Source organism: Stegastes partitus, unplaced genomic scaffold (genome assembly GCF_000690725.1).
Source record: "Stegastes partitus isolate 25-593 unplaced genomic scaffold, Stegastes_partitus-1.0.2 Scaffold227, whole genome shotgun sequence".
Classification (NCBI taxonomy): domain Eukaryota; kingdom Metazoa; phylum Chordata; class Actinopteri; family Pomacentridae; genus Stegastes; species Stegastes partitus.
Genome location: NW_007577958.1, coordinates 13,076 through 37,738, shown reverse-complemented (window position 1 = coordinate 37,738; position 24,663 = coordinate 13,076). Strand labels below are relative to the sequence as shown.

The 24,663-nt window shown below is 43.3% G+C and overlaps 1 protein-coding gene across 1 annotated transcript in view; it reads left to right on the top strand.

Moving 5' to 3' along the window:
- Positions 1-1,009: 1,009 nt before the first annotated feature.
- mkxa (mohawk homeobox a) overlaps positions 1,010-24,663 on the top strand; it is a 28,404-nt gene continuing 4,750 nt past the window's right edge. Inside the window, exons 1-5 of the mRNA XM_008281222.1 lie at positions 1,010-1,084; positions 2,382-2,656; positions 5,028-5,187; positions 8,160-8,313; positions 12,318-12,686. Coding sequence (XP_008279444.1) covers positions 2,481-2,656; positions 5,028-5,187; positions 8,160-8,313; positions 12,318-12,686 — 859 coding nt within the window. The 5' untranslated portion in view covers positions 1,010-1,084; positions 2,382-2,480. The remainder of the gene's footprint in view (positions 1,085-2,381; positions 2,657-5,027; positions 5,188-8,159; positions 8,314-12,317; positions 12,687-24,663) is intronic.

Here is a 24,663-nt window from a genome sequence, read left to right as displayed (position 1 = left end):
TTTTTTTTTAATATTTATTTTATTCTTTTCTTTCTGTTGTTATTTTACTTTCTTTTTTATTTTTATTTAATTTTTTTTTCTTTTTCTATTTCTATTATTCCTGCAAATTCCTCAGGCGACATCAACAGCTGAAACCAAATTCCTTGCATGTTGTGTACGTACTTGGCCATTAAAGCTGATTCTGATTCTGATGTTCACTGCACATCTTTAGGTGTTTGTCATTTGATAAAGTTCTAATGTGCACTGCTACCACACTACTACTGCTATCACACTAGTACTACCTAAGGCTGGTGCTGTATTGGTACAAACAAACAGAGGTTACATCAAATGCACAGAACACATGCAGATTGCACACAGAGGGCAACAGGTGAGGGGTCAGAGCCACCCAGCAGGATCATGTCACTGCCATGCTGGTGCTATTTTCTAATACAGCCCTAACAAGGATGTTTAAAGTTAGAATAAACTTCCTTATTCATTAATGAATGATGTCGAGCTTTATATATGTGCAGCAACTTTTGGTGCAAAATTCCTTTGACTTGTTTGACTGTTTTAACATTTACTGTCTGGAAAATGGTGCAGAGAATCCATGCTACAAATAACTTATTAACACCTTATTAAGGTCACAGATATAACAGTTTATTAATGACTTATTAACATTTCTAATATTGCATTATGGCATTGTTTCCAAATAAAGTTGCAAAACAGCAGCCAAACGTGTTTTTACAAACTAATTCAGTAACATTTGAAACTGTGACACAGTCTCAGTCATTCAGACAGCCTACTTTTTGCAGCGTGATGCTTCCCTCCCTCTCTTCCCTCCGCTGGCCTCGGCCCCAGAACCGGCGTAAACCATCAACAGTATGTTCGCAGGCTCGGGCTGTGTACTAGGAAACATGAGCAGGGTGAGATATTCAGAGTCCCGGGCGGCGCGGCGCAAGCCGCCGGATAAAGCGGAGGAGGAGACGGCGGTCCGTGTGGTTTGAGCTCAGGATCTCAGGAGGGGAACATGTGAGCAGGGAATGGGCGACTGGAAACAGGATTATTGTTCTACACAGCAGAGAGACGCAGGAGGGACCCGGGACAGGTAACTGACCGAGACCCGCTCACACGCTCATTGTAGTTGTAGGAAAGAAGCGACAGACTCAGCTGTGATGTGTCACCCGGTTCAGGAGCAGCGATGTAGTCCAGGATAAAACCACGTAAAGTCCGTTAACCCAACTTTGAATGAACTGGACTGAGTTTGAATGACGTCTTATTCTGACATTTTATCCTGTAGAATGCTAAAAATAACACATGTTACACACACACATACACACACACGCTGCAAGTAGGATGTTAGTTTGCGTCTCTGTTTCACTTGGCGATGTTCATATTTTGCACCAGGCTGCCCAAATTTTGCACCAGGCTGCCGGTGATGGCTCCACATCACGGTGCGTCTTTTCCCGTGTCAGACTCAATATTGAACCTGTACAGAGAAATTCTAAATTGGAACTGAAGGGGAAAAAAACGAAATGTCACATTTTTGAAGCCTGCATGGCTGTTTGTTAAACATTACAAAAAAGGAAAGCACCAACCAAAATAAACCATCCAGGGCTTATAGACATGAGACCGCAGTGCAGAGGAGGCAGGGGAGAAATATTCAAGATGCTTGAACCAGAATTCTACAAGACCGCATTTAAAAAACTCAAATTTGGTGTTTACAGTCCAAACCACCGAGACTGCGCTGTTAATTCTCAATTCACTGTTGTTTGTAGAAAATAAATTGACGGCGCATTAAATAGAATTAAGCGAAATTTTGTCATGTAAAAAAGAAACAGACTTGTGGCTGACGAAGAGAACAAGTCGGCTTTATTGCTGTGCGTAATTATTGCGCACAAAGAAAATTAAATTTATTTACCCACATTACTCATAATTGACCTGCTGACAGCACGGATTCTTCATTGCTTTTTGATTTGTGTACCAGGAGATGCACGCACAGCTCAGCAACTCTTTGGAGTTTTTGGGCGCGATGAGTTTGCACAATACTTTGTTATGATTTGGAATTGTTTAGAAAGAGCGACACTGTAATGACGCATCACAACTGCGCTGTTACGCACGGTCCGATTGAACTCAGATCGGTCTGCAGACTGTTGTATGTGTTGCATGTGTGTGAGCAGGAAGTTAGTGGTGGGCAGCTTGATTCCACATATCAGAGTGAAGGTATGAAGCTGTGATTTATCCGAGCAATGTGTGTTTTCAACGGCTTAGGTTAAACGCTTATCTCAGAATGATTACTGCATTTTTTCGGATGATCCTCACTGACCAAATGTCTAATTTTACTTCACAGTTTATGAGGTGTATGTAAATACTACTTTTAAAAAATATTCAAACTTGTTCCACAGGAGAGACACGGGGACACTGTGACAAATCCGAGGAGATTCTTTTTTTTTTCCTTTTGAATTTTTACGCATCAGAGAAACCGGTGGACTGTCTGGCCAACCATGAACACCATTGTGTTTAACAAGCTGAGCAGCCAGGTCCTGTTTGAGGACAAAGCGAAGGAGGTGGAAATGAGCAGCAGAAATTACCTAGAAGTCATCGACGGGCAACATTCAGACCTCCTCTCCAGCAACCAGGCCATCAGAGACAACCAGGCGATCAGACACAGGCGGAGCGGGTATGTGGAGCATTCTGTTATGTTTAACGCTGCTGGTCAGCATGTGTGGATGTGGATTAACTGGAGTCCGGGAAGCCCCCCGGGATGTTGCTGATGACGAATACCTCTATTTTACGGTTATTTCACTCAGCACAAGTGAGAAAGTGAACAACACGAATGGTTTTGTTATCAGAACTCTTTGGTGATCTCTCCAAATTGTGCGCAAAACTTAAGCGAGCAGACGAAATAACCAACTCAGATCTGACTTCTTAGGCTACAATCCTGTAAAACTATATTTTTGATCTATTTAAGTGAATGATTTGGCTTCAGTTAAAAAATAGATCCTTTCAATAAATTTCAAATTTGTTAAGAAACATCTATGCAGCCGTGCGTAATTACGCATATACGCACAAAAAAAAATCATATTTACACAAGGTTGGTCGGTTATAGATTTACTGTAGAATTGCATGTCCTTTACATCCCAGGACTAAAAGACACATTTGATTACTCAGTCTGACTTTTTTCATGTGGTTTTAATGCAGCAGGATGTGATGGCTCAGAGCATTCATATTTACCGCTCAACAATCTGGTCTTTATTTAGGTGTTGATGTTCACAGCTAATCTTAGAATTAATAAGTAGGTCAGCCTTGTTCAGTAGCGTGTCTTATAGAGGTCTCCATCTGTTTCCAATAAATAAATTCACCCTTGAGCTCTCTGTGTGGTCTAGTCAATCACACAAGGGCCCAGTGTTTTTATTTTTTTTTCTAAATCTACATTTTATTTAGTTTTTCTGTGAGAGGAAGCAGGTGCAAGAAAATATCACATCCTGACATTATTTGTTCATAGATGCATGTTTATTAAGTACATATGGGAGCCCAGAGAGAAAGCAGTGGATTTAAGGAGCCTGCTGAAAGAGGAACTTTGAGCAATAATCAAAGAATCGTAGGTGAACTTGTGTGACTGTAAGGTGTCCTCTCAGGGGAAGCATCGGTACTAATGAAGAACATTAAATCATTAAACAGAGGTTTAGTGTGTGTGTATGTGTGTGTGTGTGTGTGTGTCTTAGAGAGTGTGTTTAAACCAAAAGTTCAGAACATGGAGTGAAATGTCCTTTAGGATGTTCATAGCGATCTAGATTACAAGGAAAATATTTGTAGAACATGAACCTCAGGCAGACTTTGAGGTTAGACTAAAATATGTTACATCTGCAGTCAGTGGAGCTTTTGGTGAGATAAAGGGAGAAGTGGAGCACAGCACCACACTGACATCTACAGGTTCATAAAACCTGGAGCTACAGGTGAGACCGACTCCTTCACAGCTCAGGAAAACCAGCAGGCTCCTTTCGATGGACTTCAAGGAAATGTTTTTTAATCTTCCTTTAGGGACTCACACGATGTCAATAATGAATTTACAGCAGTTTCACAGCATTTTGCAATGTGCTGCCTTGTTGAAAACCACCAGTTTTCTTTTACGAGTCGCTGTACTCACCAGTGAGTTGATGTATTGAGATGTAAGAATATATATGTTTTTGTTCTTTCATGGTGTAGTCCCTGCTGGGGTTGTCTGTAAGGGAAAACCAGAAGTATAATTCCAGCCTTTTGCCGGTCCCTTGCGTGAAGGCTTGGCTCTAGCTGTGACCGAGCTACATTGTTCCTGATCCACTTCTCCTGGGTGTGAAAAGTTAATCTGGCAGAAATGCGCGCCTGAGCGAAATGTTTTTGTTTGTTTCATTGCAACGTGTTGGTGGTTTGTGGGACACGCAATGAAAAATAAACTGCGAGTGGCTTTTTTCTCTCTCTCTCTCTCTGCTTCAGTCTCTCGCTCTGTTTCTGCCTCTCCGCGTCTCTCTCTCCTTTAATCCAACATCTCTGAGCTTAATTGCAGTGCGTTTGGTGAGAAAATTGCACACTGTATAGAGTGTTCACTTTATGTGTCATGACTAACGAATTCAGACAACATGCCGCTTCACTCAGGACTCCACTTGCAGCTGCGCAACATTGTTTGGTTCACTTCAATAAACAACATGACCGTGATTCCGTTTTATGACGTTACAACCAGATTAGATCACAATCTTCAAAAGGGGGAATTGGATTTTAATGTAGAATGTTTACCAACATGATTTACATGATCCTGATGTAATGAGCTTGGTGTTATGGACAGATGCAGAATGGGTGCAACCATCTGTCCTGTGCGTAAAGGAGGACTAAATCCTGCAGATTATGAAAAATACACTTTTTCATGAAGGATAAATGTAGAATAGATATAACAGCTCAAGCTTGGTTTAACAAAATCCCCCATAATTTGTCCTATAATTCACCTGTACCCGGGCTGTCCAGGTGTTACGCGCGCATTAAGTCAGTGCGGTATCCAAACTGTGCCTGTTCCTCCGCAGGGGTCGTCCCAGCGGCGGTAAAGTGCGACACAAGCGCCAGGCCCTGCAGGACATGGCGCGGCCGCTCAAGCAGTGGCTCTACAAGCACCGAGACAACCCCTACCCCACCAAGACCGAGAAAATCCTCCTGGCGCTCGGCTCGCAAATGACCCTGGTGCAGGTGAGTCCGCTGCGCAGTGGCTTCCTTCAAGCAGCTGGTCAGGTGACAAAGAAAACATGAAGCTAGAAAAAAATAATAATAATAATGGAGAAAAGTGAGGTATTTCTTCATGCAGCCCAGAGTGTGATCAGCGAGGGTTGGCGTTAAGTTAAAAAGTGAAATCTGATTTCTGTGGTTGAGAGTCTTTCTAATCAGGTCTGAAAAGCTGGATGTTAACTTGCATTTGCAATTAAGAGGCAGTGAGCAGAATGTGTTTTTACATCTTGATCTGCTTATATAACAGACATGCAGTGGTGAATGTTGTTTTTTTTTGTCTTCCAAATGCTACAGCTGCCAGTCTGCTCTGTTTTATTTCACAGTGTTGTGAAAAACTTGCAGCGTCTCAGCCCTTATCACATTTTGCATAAAACCAGTTTGAAGAAATTATAGAGATCTGTTCAAAAAAAAGAATGTAGCAGGATAGTTTATTCTGCAGTAGTAAATACAGGTTTCTTATATGCTTTAGGTTGAGTTGCACCCTCTATTGTCTGGTTCTTCTTTTATTCAGTTTCACAGTTGTGTGGAAAACATAATGTGTTCAGAAATACAGCCTGGAGTCGTGTGGAGCCGTGGTTCCTAATGTGTTTGACTTGTGATTAGAAAAAGCAGAGTTGTTTGCAAATGGTAAAAAAGTGATTTAATTATTTGTTTTGATAAAATTTCAGAGGCCTGAACATGTAGAAAGTGTGTTTGAGAAAGAAGTAAGAAAAATCTAATTACTATTATTTATGCATGGAAGAAATCTTGCTCTTTCAACGACACTACTTTTGTCTTGAGACCTGAATCAGATCCCGACCCAGAGGATGGGATCCCCTGAACTTTATATTCCTAAAGCCGGTTCTGTATCTGCTTTAGGCTGAATTATGTCGTCAAGTATTCACACACAAAAGCACAGTGGACAGTTTGACTTTAGCGCCTGACAAACTGACCACTGAGAGGAAAACCCAGCGGTGAAAATGAGAGTGTTTTGTGTCTGGCACGTGCAGCTGTGTATGTACAGTATCATCTGGCTGACAAGGTCACTGATACGGCCTCACAGAGTCTGCAGTGGCTCTTTCGGGCCGCCCGCCACGGCGCTTAATCTGGTTCTCATTTCGGGGGCCTGATGGAGCTGTTTGTTTTGGTGCGGGCGAGCAGAGTGCGGAGGAATGCTTTGTGTTGGACACCGGGATGCTGTGCTGCGAACACACACTCTCCCCGTCTCACACAGCCTCCTCACACACACACACACACGCGCGCACACACACACGCTGAAGCTGACGGTACCAGCGTTGGGGTCAGAGGTCGGGGGGAGATGTCTTCAGAGTGAAGACCAGCAGGGCAATTATTATCACATTATTCAGCACGAAGGAGTGTTTTTGTGGGCCTTTGATATTCTGTGGATGAGATTTGTGTTGTTAAGATGATAAGTTAGCTCATAAAATAACTGATGGACAGAAAAGTGTAAAAAATCAAAATAAGATTTAAAAAAAAAATGTCCGTCACATCCATTTAAATTTCTTAATATTTATTGTTTCCAGTTTCTCAACATAAGAATCTTTTGATTTTTGTTTTTTAAACCATGCAAAGGACCTAAAACTGTAATATATTTGTCTGCCTTAACAGTTCTCTTACAGGCAGTTATTACTATTTTCTGACATTTTATACCTCAAACAAATGAGAACATAATCACCTAATTATCTAAAATGAAAACATCAGCTACTTGTAGCACTGCGAGCCTCCATTTTCTTCGCCCCTCCATCGATCGAGGCTACGAACAGCCCAGTTCTTCCACTGTTTAGTCCAGACAAACCACCGATCCTGCTGCCAGTAATGTGCATTTTTCCCTGGAAACACCCACCTGGCACCAGGTGTTTAAAAGCACCTAAATCTGTCATGTTTTAGCAAAACAGCCCATTTTTTCCATGTAAACGTTGTGAATTATTTCTTCAGAGTTTGTGCTAATACTCGGGTGCCATCTCTCCATCACCGTTGAGCTCCCCTCGCCGTGCCTGCATGCCGTCTCCTCTACGGTACATACAGTGCAGACAGGCCACGGGTGAAGGCGCTGGTTTGGCTGCTGGGTTACCTTTTTAATCTCTCTGGGTGTCATCCGAGCAGGCGTGCCATCCTTGCTCTTTCCTCTCACCCCATTGACAGCCGTCTTTCCTCCAGTCCTCATTAGCGAGCCGTCCCACGCCTCGCCTCGTCTCACCTCACCTCCCCTCCGGCCAAGCCACATGTAGTAGATGCCGCCTCACCCCTGGTGTGCCACAGCGCTGGGCTCGAGACAAAGGGATGTGGGATGGTCTTAGTTAACGAGAAACACGATACTGAAAGAGAGGATCAGAAAAATAAGTACTCTAGCATAAGGCCCCTGTCCCAGCCCCTTCATAAGCCGCTTGAAATCTATTGAGCATGAAAAGTTATTCTAGTATAACATCTAATGGTCTCCCTTCCCAGTGAAAGGAAGAGCGCCGGCTCAAGTGTCTTTTTTATTGCATCTTGAAGACAGTGTTGGAAAAAATGTATTATTGGAGGGAGGCTGTGTGAGTCCAGAATAAGCACGGGGGACGTACATCTCGGTCGGAACATTAGTTAATGAAACGTTGCGTTCACTGGCCGGCCGGCGTTTGGAGGGTGTTAAATGTTCCTGCATGGCGTTGAGACAGAAAAGATGCATGCTGGGGTGTCTCTCCGGAGCATCTGGGATGTTTCTTAAAGCTCAGTTTCAGAGAGCTGCTCTGCAACCCGACTCTGTTTCTGTCTGTTGCCTCGGTCTCTCTTGGTTTTTCTGAATGAGACTGATGGCAGGCGGAGAGCAGACGTTTTCATAGAGGATAGACTTTGTTTTGCTATGGACGTGGAGGAGTTTGGAATCAAAACAATAACATATGTTTCTATTTGCCGTGCGCTCCCACTTCCTTCTATTTCTCTCTCTGTCTTTCCTTCAGGTATCCAACTGGTTTGCCAATGCCAGGAGGCGACTGAAGAACACAGTGAGGCAGCCAGACTTGAGCTGGGCGCTCAGGATCAAACTCTACAACAAATATGTTCAGGGCAACGCCGAGAGGCTGAGCGTCAGCAGTGACGACAGCTGCTCAGAAGGTACGGCTAAGATTTGTGTACTGAAAAAACAGTAGAGAATTCTCAGCCTGCCCAAAATGGGCAACAGCCCCAAAGCTTTATGAGCTCTGAGAAGTCCAGGTTCACTGTGTGACACGAGGCTAGTTGTCAAAGAGTGAATGTATCTGGGATGCTGCACTTCTGAAGGAGGGTTAATACCAACGCAGTGACTGTTAATGTTGATGCAGTTGCAAAGAATCACCGAACACGAAGCAACAATCACGGAGCGTTGTTGTAATCCTCTCATAGCACGGCTGTTTGCCAGCTAAGTGCCACATGTAATCAAACAGAAAATAACATCCCTAATATACCTAATTAGGAACTAAAATGTCATAACTTATTGTTCTTGGGCCTCATCGCTTCTGCCACGATTAACACAGGAAAGACTGATTGTTCTCATCTGCTGATTTCTGCCACATAGTATTAATTAAAAGGATATTTCACTTTACTGAAGTGCAGTACCACTCAGCTGTGAAAACACTTGTACATTGTCTTGTGTGTCAAAATAGACACACTGTGTATTACAGCCCTGCAGATCGGCCACTTGTGAGTCCCTAAACTTGAAGTTTGAGGCGTTTTTTCCAGCAGAGATAACGTTACACAGCACACTCTGTCTCACACACACATAAACTGGGTCTCTGTTCGCTGAAATCTGCTGCGTTCTCACTGAGAGGCTTTTTATATTTTTTATTGGTCTCACAAATAACTCCAGCTCCAAACTCTGTAGCTCACTGTGGCTTAATACAGCCGTATTAATGTAGAACTGCAAACCAACACCTGCGTCACAGGTGTCTGTAAATTAACCCTCTCCTTTCAGCCCAGCTCTGTTTTCAGTGGTCATGGTGTAAAACTGAAGCTTCCTCTGACCCACTGAATGTAGATTTGCTGGAGATTGCAGGTCACACAGGTTTCTGCTCCCTGTCCGATGTCGATGTGTCACCATTATGAAAGTCTCCTGCAGTGAGGCCGCCCTGGTAGCTTTTTTATTTGCTAAATCATTTATTTTAACGACCAAGACAATTCCGCTGTTGCTATTTTTAGTGAACACAGTTGGTGAATCTTGTTTTCAGCCCCACTAAGACAACTGTCACTGGTTTAGAGAAACACACCAGAGCTTTCCCTCCCTAATAACAAGCAGGTGCAGCCAGACCATGCCACACATCACTGTGTAGAACGGTCTGGCTGCACCTCCTCATTATTCTACTGTGGAACATTTTGAATCATCTTGCTGAGGACCACTGAAGTAAAGGTTCCAGATCATTTTACAGATCTCTTCTATTAATTTTACCTATATGAAATCATAAGTCACAGTCTTTTTTCCTTCAATCTATATGTCAAATGTAAAAATAATTGAATTAGTTTGACTGGCAGGCTTTTACTCAGGTGTGCTGTACATTACAGAACGGTGGAAAACTTTTCCATCTGCTCAGTCTATCGCTTTGATTGATGATCACTTCAAAGATATCACATCATAAAGCCGCAAACGTGGTGTGAACCCGATGCACTTTGCACTGAGTTGCTGGGAAAAGTTTTCTGACAGCATGCTTCTTGTGAATCCCAAGATTTAAAAGTACTATTATGACATGAAATAGGGCCAAAGGTTAGGCCTTTTCCCTCTGTGTTCGTCCTAAAGTGGGCTGATGCTATTCAAAAGCATGTTCTGGGTGTATATAAATGGCGAGTGTGTTACCCATCGGAGAGACTGAGAGGCCGGCCGGCAGCGACACGCTGTCATTAAGACACCCCGCTGAGCCAACCTCTGCCTCCAGCCTACAATTGGAAATGAGTATCTCTCTGTCAGCCGTGTATTTACTGCAAACACATGCACACATGCTGATTCTCAGGGGAGACGCTGCCTCTTTGTGCTCACTGACAGCGCGGAAAACATGGTCAGGAAACAGAAAAAACTAAAACCTATATAGTCATGCAGCGAAAGAATGAACAGAAAGGAAGAGCGCTGTGGTGTCAGTAATCTCTAATTAAACTTTGGAGGGGGAGAGGCCGAGCGTGCGGCTCACACAGGAATGTGTGCATGGTGTTTGCATTGTGTCTGCCACAGGCCACTGTACCACCGGAGGCTCTGTATATCTCTCTGACTCTTCTCCCTGTCACATTATGGTTATGAAGCTATCCGCAGCCTGCTCCCACTTCTGACCCATGCTCTAAAAGGCCCTCCATTATGTTAGTAAGCCTATGCTTTTGTTCCAGAGACTATTTATGGGGCCACATCTGACCCCATTGACCCCATGTACATTCCTCTTACTGTCCTGAAATGGTCCAGCTTGTTTTGTAACTACAGTAGCACGTCCAAGAGAGAAAGTGCTGTTGTCTGCATGGGATTTGGAGCGGCCGTGCTGTCAGAAAGGACAAGTTTTATTTAAAAATCTGGCAGACCTAAATGTGAAAAGAGGCTATCATGAGATTAAAATGACAGGTCAGATTTATTATTGTTTGTGTGGTGTCAGAGGAGATGCTGAATTCTACCTCAGACAGTGCAGGAGAAGGAGAACAACTGCTTCCATGTGTTTCTGATATGTGGGAGCTATAATTTTAATTTGGCCCAGACTGAATCAAATATCCAACCTGCCTAAATTACAAAATTACAGTCTTGGCAGCGACAGTATCTAGAGTGAACTTCTCCCTGATTTTCCTCCTGCCGGAGGATATCTGGTGTTTCAGTGCGGTGTTTTATCTTTCCCCCCCGTTTCTTTCATCAGGTAGGGACCCATGCTTTAATTCAATCTCTTCAGCTGCAGAGCACCCTGGAAATTATTTATTTCAGCAGGGGAATGGTCGGGCAATGTGCTTTTGATGGAGAGGAAATCGACGACTATCCGTTATGATTTGGTAATGCTTCTTAAGTCTCGGCTGGGCTTTCTGCTCTTGAGGCGATGCCAACAGGAGGGCAGGAGTGCCAGGTTGAAATCTCTCTGCCGTGCTATTTGGATTCAAGATCAGCTCAAAATAACCAGAATGTGAGTTGGAGGAGCCGAACAGACCTTAGGAAATAACTTAACCTTGAGAAGTGCAGTATTTTATGAAAAAAAAAAGTAGCGCTGCAATGCAGATTGATAGGAACTGGAACTGTTCTGTGGCGACTACAGGACTATGAAAACAGATTAACAGTGAGGGAGACCTGAGTTACAGACGCGGTGGGAAAGAATGGAATCTTTTAACACTTTGGCATTACCCATCGATGCATTTCAATATATAACTTATAAGCTGTAAATGTCATCACTGTGATTTTATGTGCAGTCAGTTTACTTGTTTATTATTTAGTTATCAATCATTTACAAAAAACTACTCAGTAAAATCTGAATATTTGTATTATTCTCCACAGTGGATGGAAGAAGTTGTAAAACTAAATGATTTTTTATTTTATTTTTTTTAAATTAAACTCAAAAAAATAAAAAATCAAGAGAAGGAATATGAATTATATGAGTGGACTGTGATAGAAATACACCTCCTGTGTAATTTCAGCAAAGGAAACAAAGACACACACTTTGTCATCACAAGCAAACACTAGGTTTTCCACATCAACAGTGCAAACTGAATTTTTGAATCTTCATATTGTCAGGAGTTTTCCAGCAGCTCAAGTTTTCAGTGATCCAAACCCGAGTGTGAATGAAAGGCCAAAACGTAAAGAAAACGTTTTAAATAATCATCACGTCCACGTGAGTCTGTGGCTGAATGTGCTCCTCTGATTAGCCGGAATACTTAGTAGAAGGTGGGCCACAATATTTCCTGTAAGCTGTGAAGACTCTCCAGCTCCACGACCACCACTGAGCCCAAATTAATCATGTTGGTATCTGCTAGTGGAGGCTCACAAGCAAAGGTGAAAATGTAGATTTCCGGGAAAAGCTTATTCATATCCAAATGTGTGCCGATTTTTTTAACTTTCAATGAATCGATATAGAAATGATACATGAATGTGTTGGAAAGATTCCCTTCACTGCATCTAAATGAATTCATTTTTCTTGGAACAGACGGGGACAATCCTCAGAGGACACAGAACGGCCCCGAGGAGCTCAACAAGCCCATCATGTACCAGAGCGTCATCAAGAAGGAGGGCTCCTCCATGGTGGGCATGGCCATGGGCATGGGAATGGGCGCTGGGCTGCGTTCGGCCGCCGAGGCCGCCTCACTGGCCGAGGACTACGTGTCTCCGCCCAAGTACAAGAGCAGCCTGCTGCACCGCTACCTGAACGACTCGCTGCGCCACGTCATGGTGGCCAACGCTGTCATGGACGCTCGCAAGAGGAACCACTCCGGCTCCTTCAGCTCCAACGAGTACGACGACGATCTGCTCTCGCCGTCCTCCTCTGAGGCTGAGGCGAACTTTGTTTATCGGGCTGGTAAGGAGCCACATTTCTTACATTCTTTCCCCTTCGAGAGTCTCCCTCGCACACACGACATCCTTCACTTTTGTTCTTTTTTCGTCCCCTCCATCTGCACATTTTGTTTTAATTCCTGCAGCTGGTCCATTATTTCCAAACTGTCTGCCTCTCTGCCTGTCTGCCTGCCTCTATCTACAGCACATTACCCTCTATCTGTAGGATCTCTGTCGCCATCGCACCCTCTTCTGCTTTCATTTAGCATTTGTGCTGCTCAGTGTGATTCTCGTGACTACTGACATGGAGATGAAGTTAAGCGGGCTTTGAGCCTTAAACAGTATTATTAGATTAAAGCCAGGTCCAAAGTGTCTACCATACACACAAACATGTTCTTGTATCCACAGCACAGGAACCCATGTACTGTTATTTCACACACACAAGCACACACACCTACACACACACACACACACACACACTGGCTGTCTTTCACCCACTCCAGCCAAGTAGAGATGGAATTCCCCCCAGCCAGCTCCTCTGACCAGGCTTTAACAGGCCAGACACAACAAGGCCATGTGGAACATGCTCACTTTCAGACTACTGTTTGGCACGCCTTTGATCCTACCATGAGGTCCTGCTGGGAGCGCAGAGGCAAAGCACACAGGCTGCGTGTTTGTGTTAGTGTGTGTGCTGTGTGAAAACATGGAGTCCTTTTTTTAGACTCAGACTTAAAATTAAAAAAGTAAATGTCAAATCCCTTACAAAAAACCTTCAGTTTCCACCAAAGGCTCTGGTAGAAATCAAATATTTTAGCTCGCTACCCTGGCTATATGGTACCATGGCTGAACATTTCTACCTCGAGTCTAGAATGATGACGGTCTTAAAAACACAGACTCAGACTTTCAGATTTTCATATCTAACAAACCTACAGAACCAAACCTGTCTGCTTGCAGGATGGGACTTTCTGTGTCATTATTCTGCTTGAGAATCAGTTTCTGGTTCTAAGATTTGCAGCTAAATTACTCCAATATTACAATTTGTTAGTGTGTAGTTTTACAGTGTTTACACAGAGTTGTAGGTGAGCTGGTGTGCTTGAGCTACAGAGATTGAATGCATGGAGTACGTATATCTGAACATTCTGGAGGAAGCAGCAGGCATAAAGACGTGAAGGGATTATTTTCATGAAAAGACCTTCTAAATATGTAGCTTTGATGTGCAGAAATTACATTTTAGGGGTTCAATGAGTGAGACCCTAAAAAGCTGATGCCAGATCTGCTTTACATCACTGCTGCTCACTTTTGTTACAACCAGTAACCTGCAGATACCTGACCTTAGTTCCCTCCCTTCAGAAGAAACCATTTGCTGCCGTTAATGAAAACATCTTCCAGAGCAAGATGGAGTCAATCTGAAAGTTCCTGTCTGAGTTTCTCCCCAGATCAGTGTTTTCATATTGGTGTGTGATGTGTTCCAAGCCGTTTCTGTGTTTTGGCACAAATGGCACCGAATGGGATCTTCCACAAGGAAATAATCCTTTTAAAATTGCCTTGTGGACTTTAGTGTCACATTTTTTATTTAGAGCGTTTTTTGTTTTTTTTTTGTTGGACAGAACTTCACACCGAGCGAGATAAACTTTTCAAAGTCAGTTCAAAATAACTGAAAGTAAATTAAGTAAATCCGGCGTAATATGATGCCGCAAAAAATAGACAGAAATAAGTGATACTCAAAAAATAAGCAAGAATTTTGTCAAGTCATTTCTATGATTCACTTGCTACAAATATATGTTTTTGTAGTATTTCATGTTAATTCAACTTTAAGTGACTCAAATCAACGTTCCATTAAGTGTCCATTCAACTCGATAAATTAGGTTTCTAAAGACATCACTGGTACATCAGCAGACATTCATTGTTCTTCTCCAAAGACTTTCTCTTTTACAGTTTAAGGAAAGCCAGTGGAAACGTATTTACATGAACTTGTGAGCTGATTCTGGAATACTTTGACTTCAGCGTTTTTTTTTTAAAGGAAGAGAAACTTGGCTTTTTAACCCGAACCTTTCTAAAACGTCTCACGGTGATGTAATCGATTCTGATGTTCTAACTGTGAATTTGGTGTCAGGCAAATCACAAAGCTCTGCACGCTGCAAATCCTTTCATAGTGTTTCAGCTCGCAGCTCGTCTGAACAATCAAGGTCAGCTCTGTCTTCTTCAGCTGAGAACACTGGGCCTTTGTTCAGGCAGACTTCATAACCAATAGTAATGTTTTCACTTTCTGTTGAGCGTGGACGGGACCCGGAGGGGCCGGATTTGAAGGTGTAGGTGGTGGAGTGACTGAGATCGGGGGGAAGAGCCAGTTTTATTGTGTCTCTCATGGACAAATGTGTTTCATATTATGTGAGCGTGAAGGAGTGTGTGTGTGTGTGTGTGTGCGGTTTGCATGAAATGCATCAGTGACTGCGACGGGTACAATCCTCCTGATCGAAAAGCTTAAAACCCTGTGACCTGAACGAACATCAGGCTTTTTCACAGCGAGACACCTGCTGAGACTCACAGATGGAGAAGGAAAGAAAGAGATGGATAGACCTAGTGAGACTTATAACTCCCTCTCTACCAGATTTTAATAAGACAAATCCCAAAAAAAGGATTAATTCACCTGGCTGACCTGCTGTTTTTAATAGAGAGTAACTATTTTATCTCTATGGTTAATATAATTTCTTGGCGTTGACGTCTCCCTCTTGGATTTCTCCGGCTCTGGCACCTTTACAGAAGTGTTACTCTGTTACATGCAAGAGAAGCTTTTGAATCCACACATGGAAACTTTTCAGAGGCGGTGTTGACTCATGGGATCGAACACCTGCTGGGGCCCTCCGATCCCATCGCCTGGCCGAAGAAATGAAACGAAGAAAAAGACGAGAAAATGAAATTTTAATTCTGCATCTGATGTCGCCGACGCAGACAGAGCAAATGAAAGAGTGGGGAGAGGAACAGTTTGAAGCTCAGGTTTGCATCATTTCCTCTGCAGTTTTTTCTCCTCCTGTGGGCGGCACATTCCAGATATTTCTGTCGTGAACACATTCCTCTTTTACAAATACTTTTATTGTGTTTTTATAATAAGAGAAAAATGTTTCCCTGAGTAGCAGATTTCATATAAATCTGTACTTTTATCAGTTACGCAGAGGTAGAGGATGATAAATCAGATTTAAGCTCACCGAATGTTCCCCTGCTTTGTTTTTGACAATGACAAAATGTCTGACATTTTCAGTCTGTAGGGAGGAGAAGAATTTGAACTTGAAAGAAAGAGCTCAAACACAAAACGGTGTCTCTCTGCACATTCTTGTGCCGAATTCCAGCTTGTAAAACAGTTGTGATTGGTCAAAGGAAAAGTGGCGTGCCTGGCAACCATCGTCCCATTGGCTAAAGGTCCGTTAATGGGCCAGTGGCTTGTTGTGGCCGCAGCCTGAGCCCCTGTGACTACAGAGGGCAGTCAGACGTGGCAGGAGATGGAGAGTGTAGATTTACCCCAGTGGAAAACTAAACTTCTGCCGGCTTGAAAGGACACACACACACACACACACACACACACACAGACACACACACACACACGCACACGCTCGTGTACAATTCACAGGTCTCATACAAGCACGAGCACACACACACATCCAGTACAAACACCCACATGAGCACACACACACACGCCGCTGTCCAAAGTCTGTGGGGAATTTCATTGAACACAAGCAGCAATAGAATTCCATCACACATGCCAGGGGTTTCATGCCAAATTACCCTTTAATGGGATATTAAATGGCAGGAATCTGACTGAATGTTTTTCTTCTTGCTCGGTACCAGATTTCGCCCCGTCCGATATCATATAGATCAGTATTCGCCAAATAACTCCCAACGTTTCTGCGGACGCAGGCGGCGAGATCTCGGTCAGACGTTTTACTCGAGATTGACAGTGGTACGTTTTCTCAGGTTCTCTCCTTCGTGGACTCTGGTTGCAGCCGAGTGCAGCCGTCTGATGGCGAATGTGGAGTGGTGGCACATGAACCTATTGGTGTGGAAAAGCATCAGTCACTGGAAGCAAGTGTGTGGCCACCAGCAAGTTTCTAATAACGAGAATTTTTAGTCTATTGAATGAAGGTAGTGGTGTTCATTTAAGCATGCTGAAATGCTCACAGTGAAAATGGTAACATGCTGATGTTTTGTAAGTAACGTTCATCATCTCAGTGACAGATGACGGCAAAACGTTGTCGTTAACTTTTGTCAATGTTGCTGCCAATTTGCACCAAGGTCCTATTCTTATACGTAAATAAGATTTGTGGCAAACTTTTGGTGGACTTCTGGCTAATTTTGTGCAAAACTTCATTAGCTCTACTCATGCTATCCTTCAGGGGGTCATGAGGTGACACTGGGGGACACAAGTCCATCACAGGGCCAACACAGACGACCACTGAGAACCACAGTCACGCCTACGGGAGGAGATTAACGTAGGCACACAGAGAACAAGCAAACAATACATTTGACTTCACAGCGTTCTTGTTGTGAGGCAAGAGCACAAGCCACCAACAAAGTTAGCCAGAAGTCTACTGCAAGTTTCTCAAAGATGTACTTTACATACGAAAACACGACCTTGCTGTAAAAGTTTAGCTGGTTGCCGGAAAAGTATGAATAATACCATTTCTGTCCAAAATTCTATTTATGGCAAATGTAAACTGATCCGCTTGCCACTAATGGCAAACCTATTACCAGAAATGTGTTTGAACTGGTAAGCTGGGGTGGCAAAAACCACCGGTGAACATGTTTGAAAGTTGTGGAAAACTTGTCATTATTGCCAGAATGTTCCTGGCAGTGGGTCAGTGGTGACCAGTGCTGGTGGATCTCTGGCACTTTATGGCAAACTGATGTCTTTGTTGCCAATGAGCTACAAATCTGCTGTTAATATGTTGCTTTGTAAGAGTGTTCACATGCTCTCATTAGCTGTTTAAAGGTGAAAGATTGTTGATATTTAGTGAGCATGTGCCGGGTTTACCACCCCTCTTTTTCCCGTTGCCACTTTTCCCCTCCACCTCTCCTCCCGCTCCCTTTCTTCCCGCTGTCCGGTACACGACACTAACATGAACAGGACACGCTGGAATAGTGTTATAATGATTGGTCCGACGCCCTTTCGAGAGCCACCACACTTTTTTTTACGAGCACCCACAGAGACAGACAACAAGTAGACCGTGATGAGACATTCACAGAATTTTGCAGAAACCGCACTGGATTAGTTTCGCTGACTCGGCCTTTAACACTAAATGCAAAGCAAAGATGATGTCATTGGATTTGCAAATGTTTAGTGAACTTGATGGCACAACATGACAGGTCAAGGGTCACCAATCCATTCCAATATTTTTCACTTGAAACTACAAGTCTTCCCATAAGCCCCTCCATGGCGGCGCTAGATGAAACACCAGCGGATCACAAACGTTATTCATCCTCTGGGAACCATCGACGGTCCCACAGAATTTAATATGGATTCATCTAATGCCTGTTGAGATGTTTCACTCTGGATGGAGCTGTGCCAAAGTTTTTTTGTTTGTCTGTCCATTGTTTGTCTGCCACACACAATTTAACAGGCGTGTACAGCCACGCTGACTGCTCTGGGAGGCCGGAGCTACTTAGTCACAGCAGTACTAACCAAATCAGCATGCTAAAGCGCTCATAATGACAATATGCATACAATGACGACAATACGCTGGTGTTTACCGGGTATACGGTTTCACATGTTCTCCATCCTAATTTAGCATGATAGCACGCTACGATTTGTTGCTGAGCACGAAACATAAAGTACAGCTCGGGCTGATGGGAATCTCATTAGTTCTGCATGTATTTGGTCATAAACCAAAGTACTGAAACAAGCAAAGGGACCACCAGAAGTATTCCACATCATCATGAGGGGAACATGAATGTCTGGCATGGGTAAAGATAAAATGTGTGTTCAAACTTGCCAAAATGACTGTTATTTTTTTTTTTTTTTATTGCGTTTCCTGACAGCTATTGTAGGATGTCTGCCACACAAAGAGGTAAACTCTTCTATATTTTACAGCATTAAAGGGACTTTTTTCTAAATCAGGTGATGTCTAACACGCAGGTTACTTAGAGATCCGTCCCATGAAAACAGCAGCGTTTGACGGCGGCCGCGGAGATCCTGAGGGCTTTTCAAATTAGGTCACACCGAGTGCCAGACAGTTATTGAATCCTGGAGAGTTTAGTGGCACTTAAGGAACTCTGGAGTCGTCCAGGTGAATGGAAGAAAAGTAATCTTAATGTGGAAAAAAAAAAAAAAAAACAGGCAGTGTTTGGATTTCTTGTCTTGAGGTAGAAAGGTAGATGTGACGGTTGTTCATGTGATGGTCACCGATGATAAAAAGAGATTTCTATCATGGCTGTTTTCATATTTTCGGCTAACAAGATATACTCAACTGGGTTCCCTTTACCATTAATGTCTCCCGTGTTTCCTCTCCAAAGAGAAACCCAACTGTGATGATTTATGCAGCAGCGTTGTTGAGGGATGGCGGTGGTCGTGTCTGATTTAAGACTCTGATGTCTCGCTCGCTGACTGATGAGCGGCGGCGTGATTTATCGTAGACCACAGAGCAACAGGAAAGACAATGCTCGACACAGTTTAATGACAATGAGCCACTCCCGGATCGTGATGGATGCAGACTTCTCGTCGTAGGAATCCATAGAGGTGGATAGACTGGCCGCAATTTGCTCTTTCCACAGTTTCATAGGAAAGGAGAAAGAGAAGACAGAGAGAGGAGGGGGTTCGGGATGTTGTTCCAAGGCAGCAGCTTTTGCCAACACTCACTGCGTTCAGGTTAAACTTTAGAAATCAGTGTGGAAGGGATGGGGGGGAGGAGAGGGAGGGAGGGAGGCACTTGTTCCATCCAGATCAAGAGTTGAGTTTCCCCAGCAGTGGCCTGCTGGGAGAAGAAAGACAGCATGGTGGCAGTGACTAAGAGACACAGAGGTTGGAAGAAATGAGTGTGTGTGTGTTCTTGAATTTCTTCTCATAAAGATAGGAAGGTGAGGAAAATCCACCAAAGTGAGGACAGATGGCCAGCGTTCACTTTGTAGCGGGGCTGTTTGAGGAAGAGGACTGGGACTTGGGGAGAGGGGGAGACTGACAATTAAACTGAGGTGAACGTAGAGTTCATCCAAATTACAAAAACATACCAATATTTTTACACTCACCCCTAGTGGTGTCTGGCAATGCAGACAGTTAATAATCTTAATAACTGCCTCTGAAACTTCTGTCAGTGAAGTGGGGATGATTTGAATTTGATTTGTGCTCTTCAGAGCATTGAAAAATCTCTTTAGGAAAAAAAAACAAAAAAAACAGTGTCCCTGCTGCCAGCAGCATTCTCTGCTGGAGAAGAGCTCCAGTAAAAACTGTCTAAACTTTTCAACAACTTTTTTAAACTAACCATACACATAGCAAAGATGTAAAATAGGTGACATATGAACTAGCATCAAATTAAGTTAAATAATATAAGCTTAATCCTATTACTACAAAAAAAGAAAAGTCAGCATGCTGCTATGCAGATGTGCAGATAAATAAGAGTATAGGAACAATTAATATGCTGAATGGTTCCCGTCTCTGTTTAACTCTCTGAAGCCCAGATTCCAGCAGACATGTTCTCTTTTAAAAATAGACAAAATTCCACTCTTTATCATAGCAGGAAACCGTTAAAGCCAAAAGAATCATTGGATTTTTAACTTTCCAGTGATCTTTGAACGAATCGTGTGTGACTCTATCAGGAAAATTCACCCAACCTGAGCTTAAAACAGTGATCGTTTATTACAGTCAGGTTAATGCACATCTCTCATTCAATAATTCACAATAAACTATTTGCACAAATACGACTGGGCCAAAGTTTACTACTGAGAAGCCAATAGTGACACAGCTGGGACCAACAGTCATGAGACAGAAAAAGTGGGGAGTATTTGACTAAACGAGAGCTTAGTGTGGAAACTAATTAAAGAGATTGAGACCAAAATAAAACAGACTTGAGCTACAAACTAAAGCAAGTTGTTGGAAGCTAGATTCAGCTTTGTGACATATCTGTCTAGAGTTGTACAAAGGTAGAAGGTAAAATATCTACAGCATGTGGAGTCACGTTTCCAAGTTTGGTAACACCTGTGGACACTTGGGAAAATGTTGTACATGTTGATTTTAGGTATATTTAGACTTTTGTAAAACAAATGAACAAAATCGGTGCCTGTGTTTAAGGCACCCCAGGGTGCTGCTACATTGACTGTGGGAGATACTGGTGCAGACATGAAGGGCAGAGTGTGAGGGACATGGGTAGATGATTTATAGAAGGACATTTCCAGGATATTTCCACAAAGGCAAGTTAATGATAGTCGTCCAGAGTTGGATTATTGTAGCTCAGAACTGGCTGTCTGGGTGTAAACATGATTCATACAAGTGAATGTGTTTTTTCTTGTTTTACTAGTTGATATAAAAGAGTTCCTTGAATTTGTTTGATGCAAACGAAAAACTAGATTGTCTCCTGGTCCTGAAATCAGCAGCAGTGCAGAGACTCAATGAATCAGTGATCTCTATGTGCACAGGTATGTTTATGGGATTTACTATTAACTGGTTTCTCCAAAGAAACCAAGAAAAAGTTGGTTTTTTTTCGGTGAGATGACAGACTGAGTTTATTTCATATTCTGTTGCTTATTATGTGATTATTTAGAGGCTAGACTTTTTGTAAAATGCCATTTATTTCTGACAAATTTGTCTAAAATGTCTTCTTTATTTGCAGTGTGACTTATTGTGTAAGAAGGTAGATTAAAGCCTTAGAACTCTAGTCTTTCCCTCTTATGAGTCTTTGTGTGCCGGGCACATGACACAGAAGATAATAAAGCTAAGTAACCGACTAGATTACATAAAGGTCTGTTTTTTAAGAACGGCTGTGAGGTGTCCTTCAGGGTGTGGCGGCTCTAATGGTGGGAACAACTAGGAGTTGGCAGAAGGGAGGTATAATCCTGGCATTAGGGCTGTGGTACAGCTTCATGCGAATGGAAAGGTGGATAAAAAGACAGAGACAGAGAGGGGAAGAAAAAAGAACTCTGATGGTGAACCTCTGTCATTGCAAGATGGGATATTGGCTTCCGACCACTAAGCAGAGGCTGGGTGTGAGGCAAACAGAGAAGACAGCAGCAGACTGAGACGGATTTCATTCTTGCCGTCATCCCGCGTTAGAAGTGTTAACAGACAAACATCGGCGCAGACACTGTTTATGCTCGGCTCCCTAACATAGAACTGGAAGAGCGCGGAATAATAAGCCCTCTCAACCTGATCGTTTTTAAATCATCCGCACGCCAAGGCTCTCTGGGACGGACGCGCACACACACACAATCAGGTCATCAGATTCAGAAAGCACAGCTGCCTGCCTAGTCAAGGGAAACCGAGCCACACTGCCCTGGTCCGTATAAAACACAAATTGTTTCCATTTTAAAAACCGAGTCGTGTCTAGAACAATAGGCTGCCATTGTGTTCCCACGGGATGGAGGAGAGCGGAGGGAGCTTTAATGAGAGAGCAGAGGTGTGACCCGGGGAGGACACGGAACACACACACGCAGAAATCCCCCAAGAGTGTGAGAGGGCAGTTCAACTACCACTCTGAAGAATTGCAACATAATGATGCAGTGAGTGCAGCGCAAACATATCATTTGGCCTCCAGCTCCCGAAAAAAGGCTATTTTTCCGCACATGTAAACACTTAAAATCTGAATAATGTTTACTCGTGGTTTCTGCTATTTTTTTCCTCCTAATGTGTGTGTTTTGTGCACCGCAAACACCATCCCCGAGGATGTTAGTGAGAGCGCTGTGGCGGCGGGGCACGGCGGAGGAGACTCGGCGCTGTTTTGTCTCTTTTGTACCTGTTGTGTTGAGTCAGTGATAAGAGGCTCATCTGTTCATCATCAGCGATGCGTCCCCTGTTGTCATGAAGTCAGCATGTGAAGCAAGAGCTCTGTGATCCGTAGATACTATCACTGTCTCCTTTCCAGTCTCTTTGTGATGATCACGTTGGCGTTGTCTCGCCAAATCTCAGTCCCTGATCCCTGCTCATTATGAGCCTGTTGGTTCCTCCTTTTTGTTTGTCTATGACACCGCGGCAGTCCACCCACACCCACACAGAGAAGACACTCGCACACTCGCCATGACAACGTATTTACTTCGCCGTCGAGACGCTCTTCTCATTTTGGCTGATTTACGGGGGCCCTGATTACACTCTGTTTACTGGCACTCGTAAACACAATGACAACCTGGCAGTGTTTAAACATCTGAAACACTGTTATTATTTCTCCATCAAGCAAGAAGACACAAGGCAATCCTCATTGCTGGATCTTGGTTATCTGCCCCAACCACAGCCACACCAGTGTGTCATCTGCCGGGCAGACATGGAAAAAAGCAGCAGAGAAAAAGCAATGCAGCGGATAGGAGAGTCATTCTTGGGCAGCAGCTCAGTATCTGTCTGGCTGTGTCACTGCATGTATGTTCTATTTAATAGTGTAAGAGCTAATTATTCAATATTTTTTTAAGTGATGAAAGTGTTGTCAAGACAAACGGAGAAGACATTAAATTCACGGCATGTATGATGTCTTTGGCAAACTGAGTGGAATTGACAGTTTTGGTTCTTTGGAGCCTCGGACTCGCTCAATACCAGCAGAGCCAGAGAGAGAGGGAGGGAAATGGCAGGGAGGGGTAATATAAAAGTAGTGCTGGCAGAGCACGAGGCATTGGAGTGCCAAGGCATCTCTAACTTCATTTACAGACTCTTCTTGACATTATAAAAAGCACAGATCATCAGAGAAATCTATAAAAGATAGATCTCAAAGGCCAGAAGCTTGAGTCTCACACCTCACATCAAAGATAGCATCAGTGGACTTCGCAGTATTTCGCCTGGAGGGTTTGTCATTTCCTTCTTCAGTCAGAACTGAAAAGATTTGGTTAAAAGTGATAAATCCTAGTGGTCACAAGTCTGCACATGCAGTATTCTGAATGTTTCCTGACATCCGCTAAGCTGTGTCTCATAACACAGGCATTGCTGGAGGTAAAGTGCGGCCTGCCCGATGATACACTTTCTGTCCAGTGCAGCGTTATGACTCACCTGTGGTGACAGTGAAACCTGACTCATCCGCAGACTTTGACTGGCTGCCCGAGACTTCAAAGCGGCTGCATAACGGTGTGATGATCTGTTCTCATACTGACCTGTGCTGCGGTTGCACAGGTCAGCGGCGAGGAGATTGTCGAGCCTGCAACAGCACTCTGGTTCTCATCAGGTGCTTCAGAGCAAATCAGCTTAGCTCATTTCCTCACCCCAACAATTGAGTTTGGACTTGTCTCTGTGTGTGTGCGACTTCACCGGCCGTCCTCCAGAGGTGGAATAATCTTCTCACGCTGGTTAAAGTAAACTCGTTTCACTTTCTGCTCTGTGACGTACAGCCTTCTCATACCAAAGTCCTCCTTTCTAAAGCTGCAATAATTGTTAATATTTTACTGATGAGTTATTTGAGCCATTTTGAGGCTCTTTTCAGATGCCAGGTTTCTGAGTTCTGTTTATCCTCCTCCAGCAGGACATATGTTTGACTTATTAGACATAATAACTAGGCTATTGATGACCAGCAGGAGAGTTTTTTCACAACTTGGCAGCCTAAAAGTTACTCTTCAAACTGGCCTATAAAGCATCAGGAGGTTGCTTCTTTCACCAGTAATAAAGCCAAAAATTGCACCTGTTGAGTCCTTAATAAAAGGTGAAAGTTTAAAGATGGAGTGCAGTGTTTTTACATAGAAATGAACGTCTGTTATACTGAAGCCACAGGAGTTCACACAATGCAGATTAAGCCTGCCAGTGCCTTTTAAATCTCTCTGCATTTAGTTTTAGAGCTGGTTTCTCTGGTGACATTCCCATGCTGGCACAGCAGTTGTGATACCTTTGACATCAGCCAGCAATG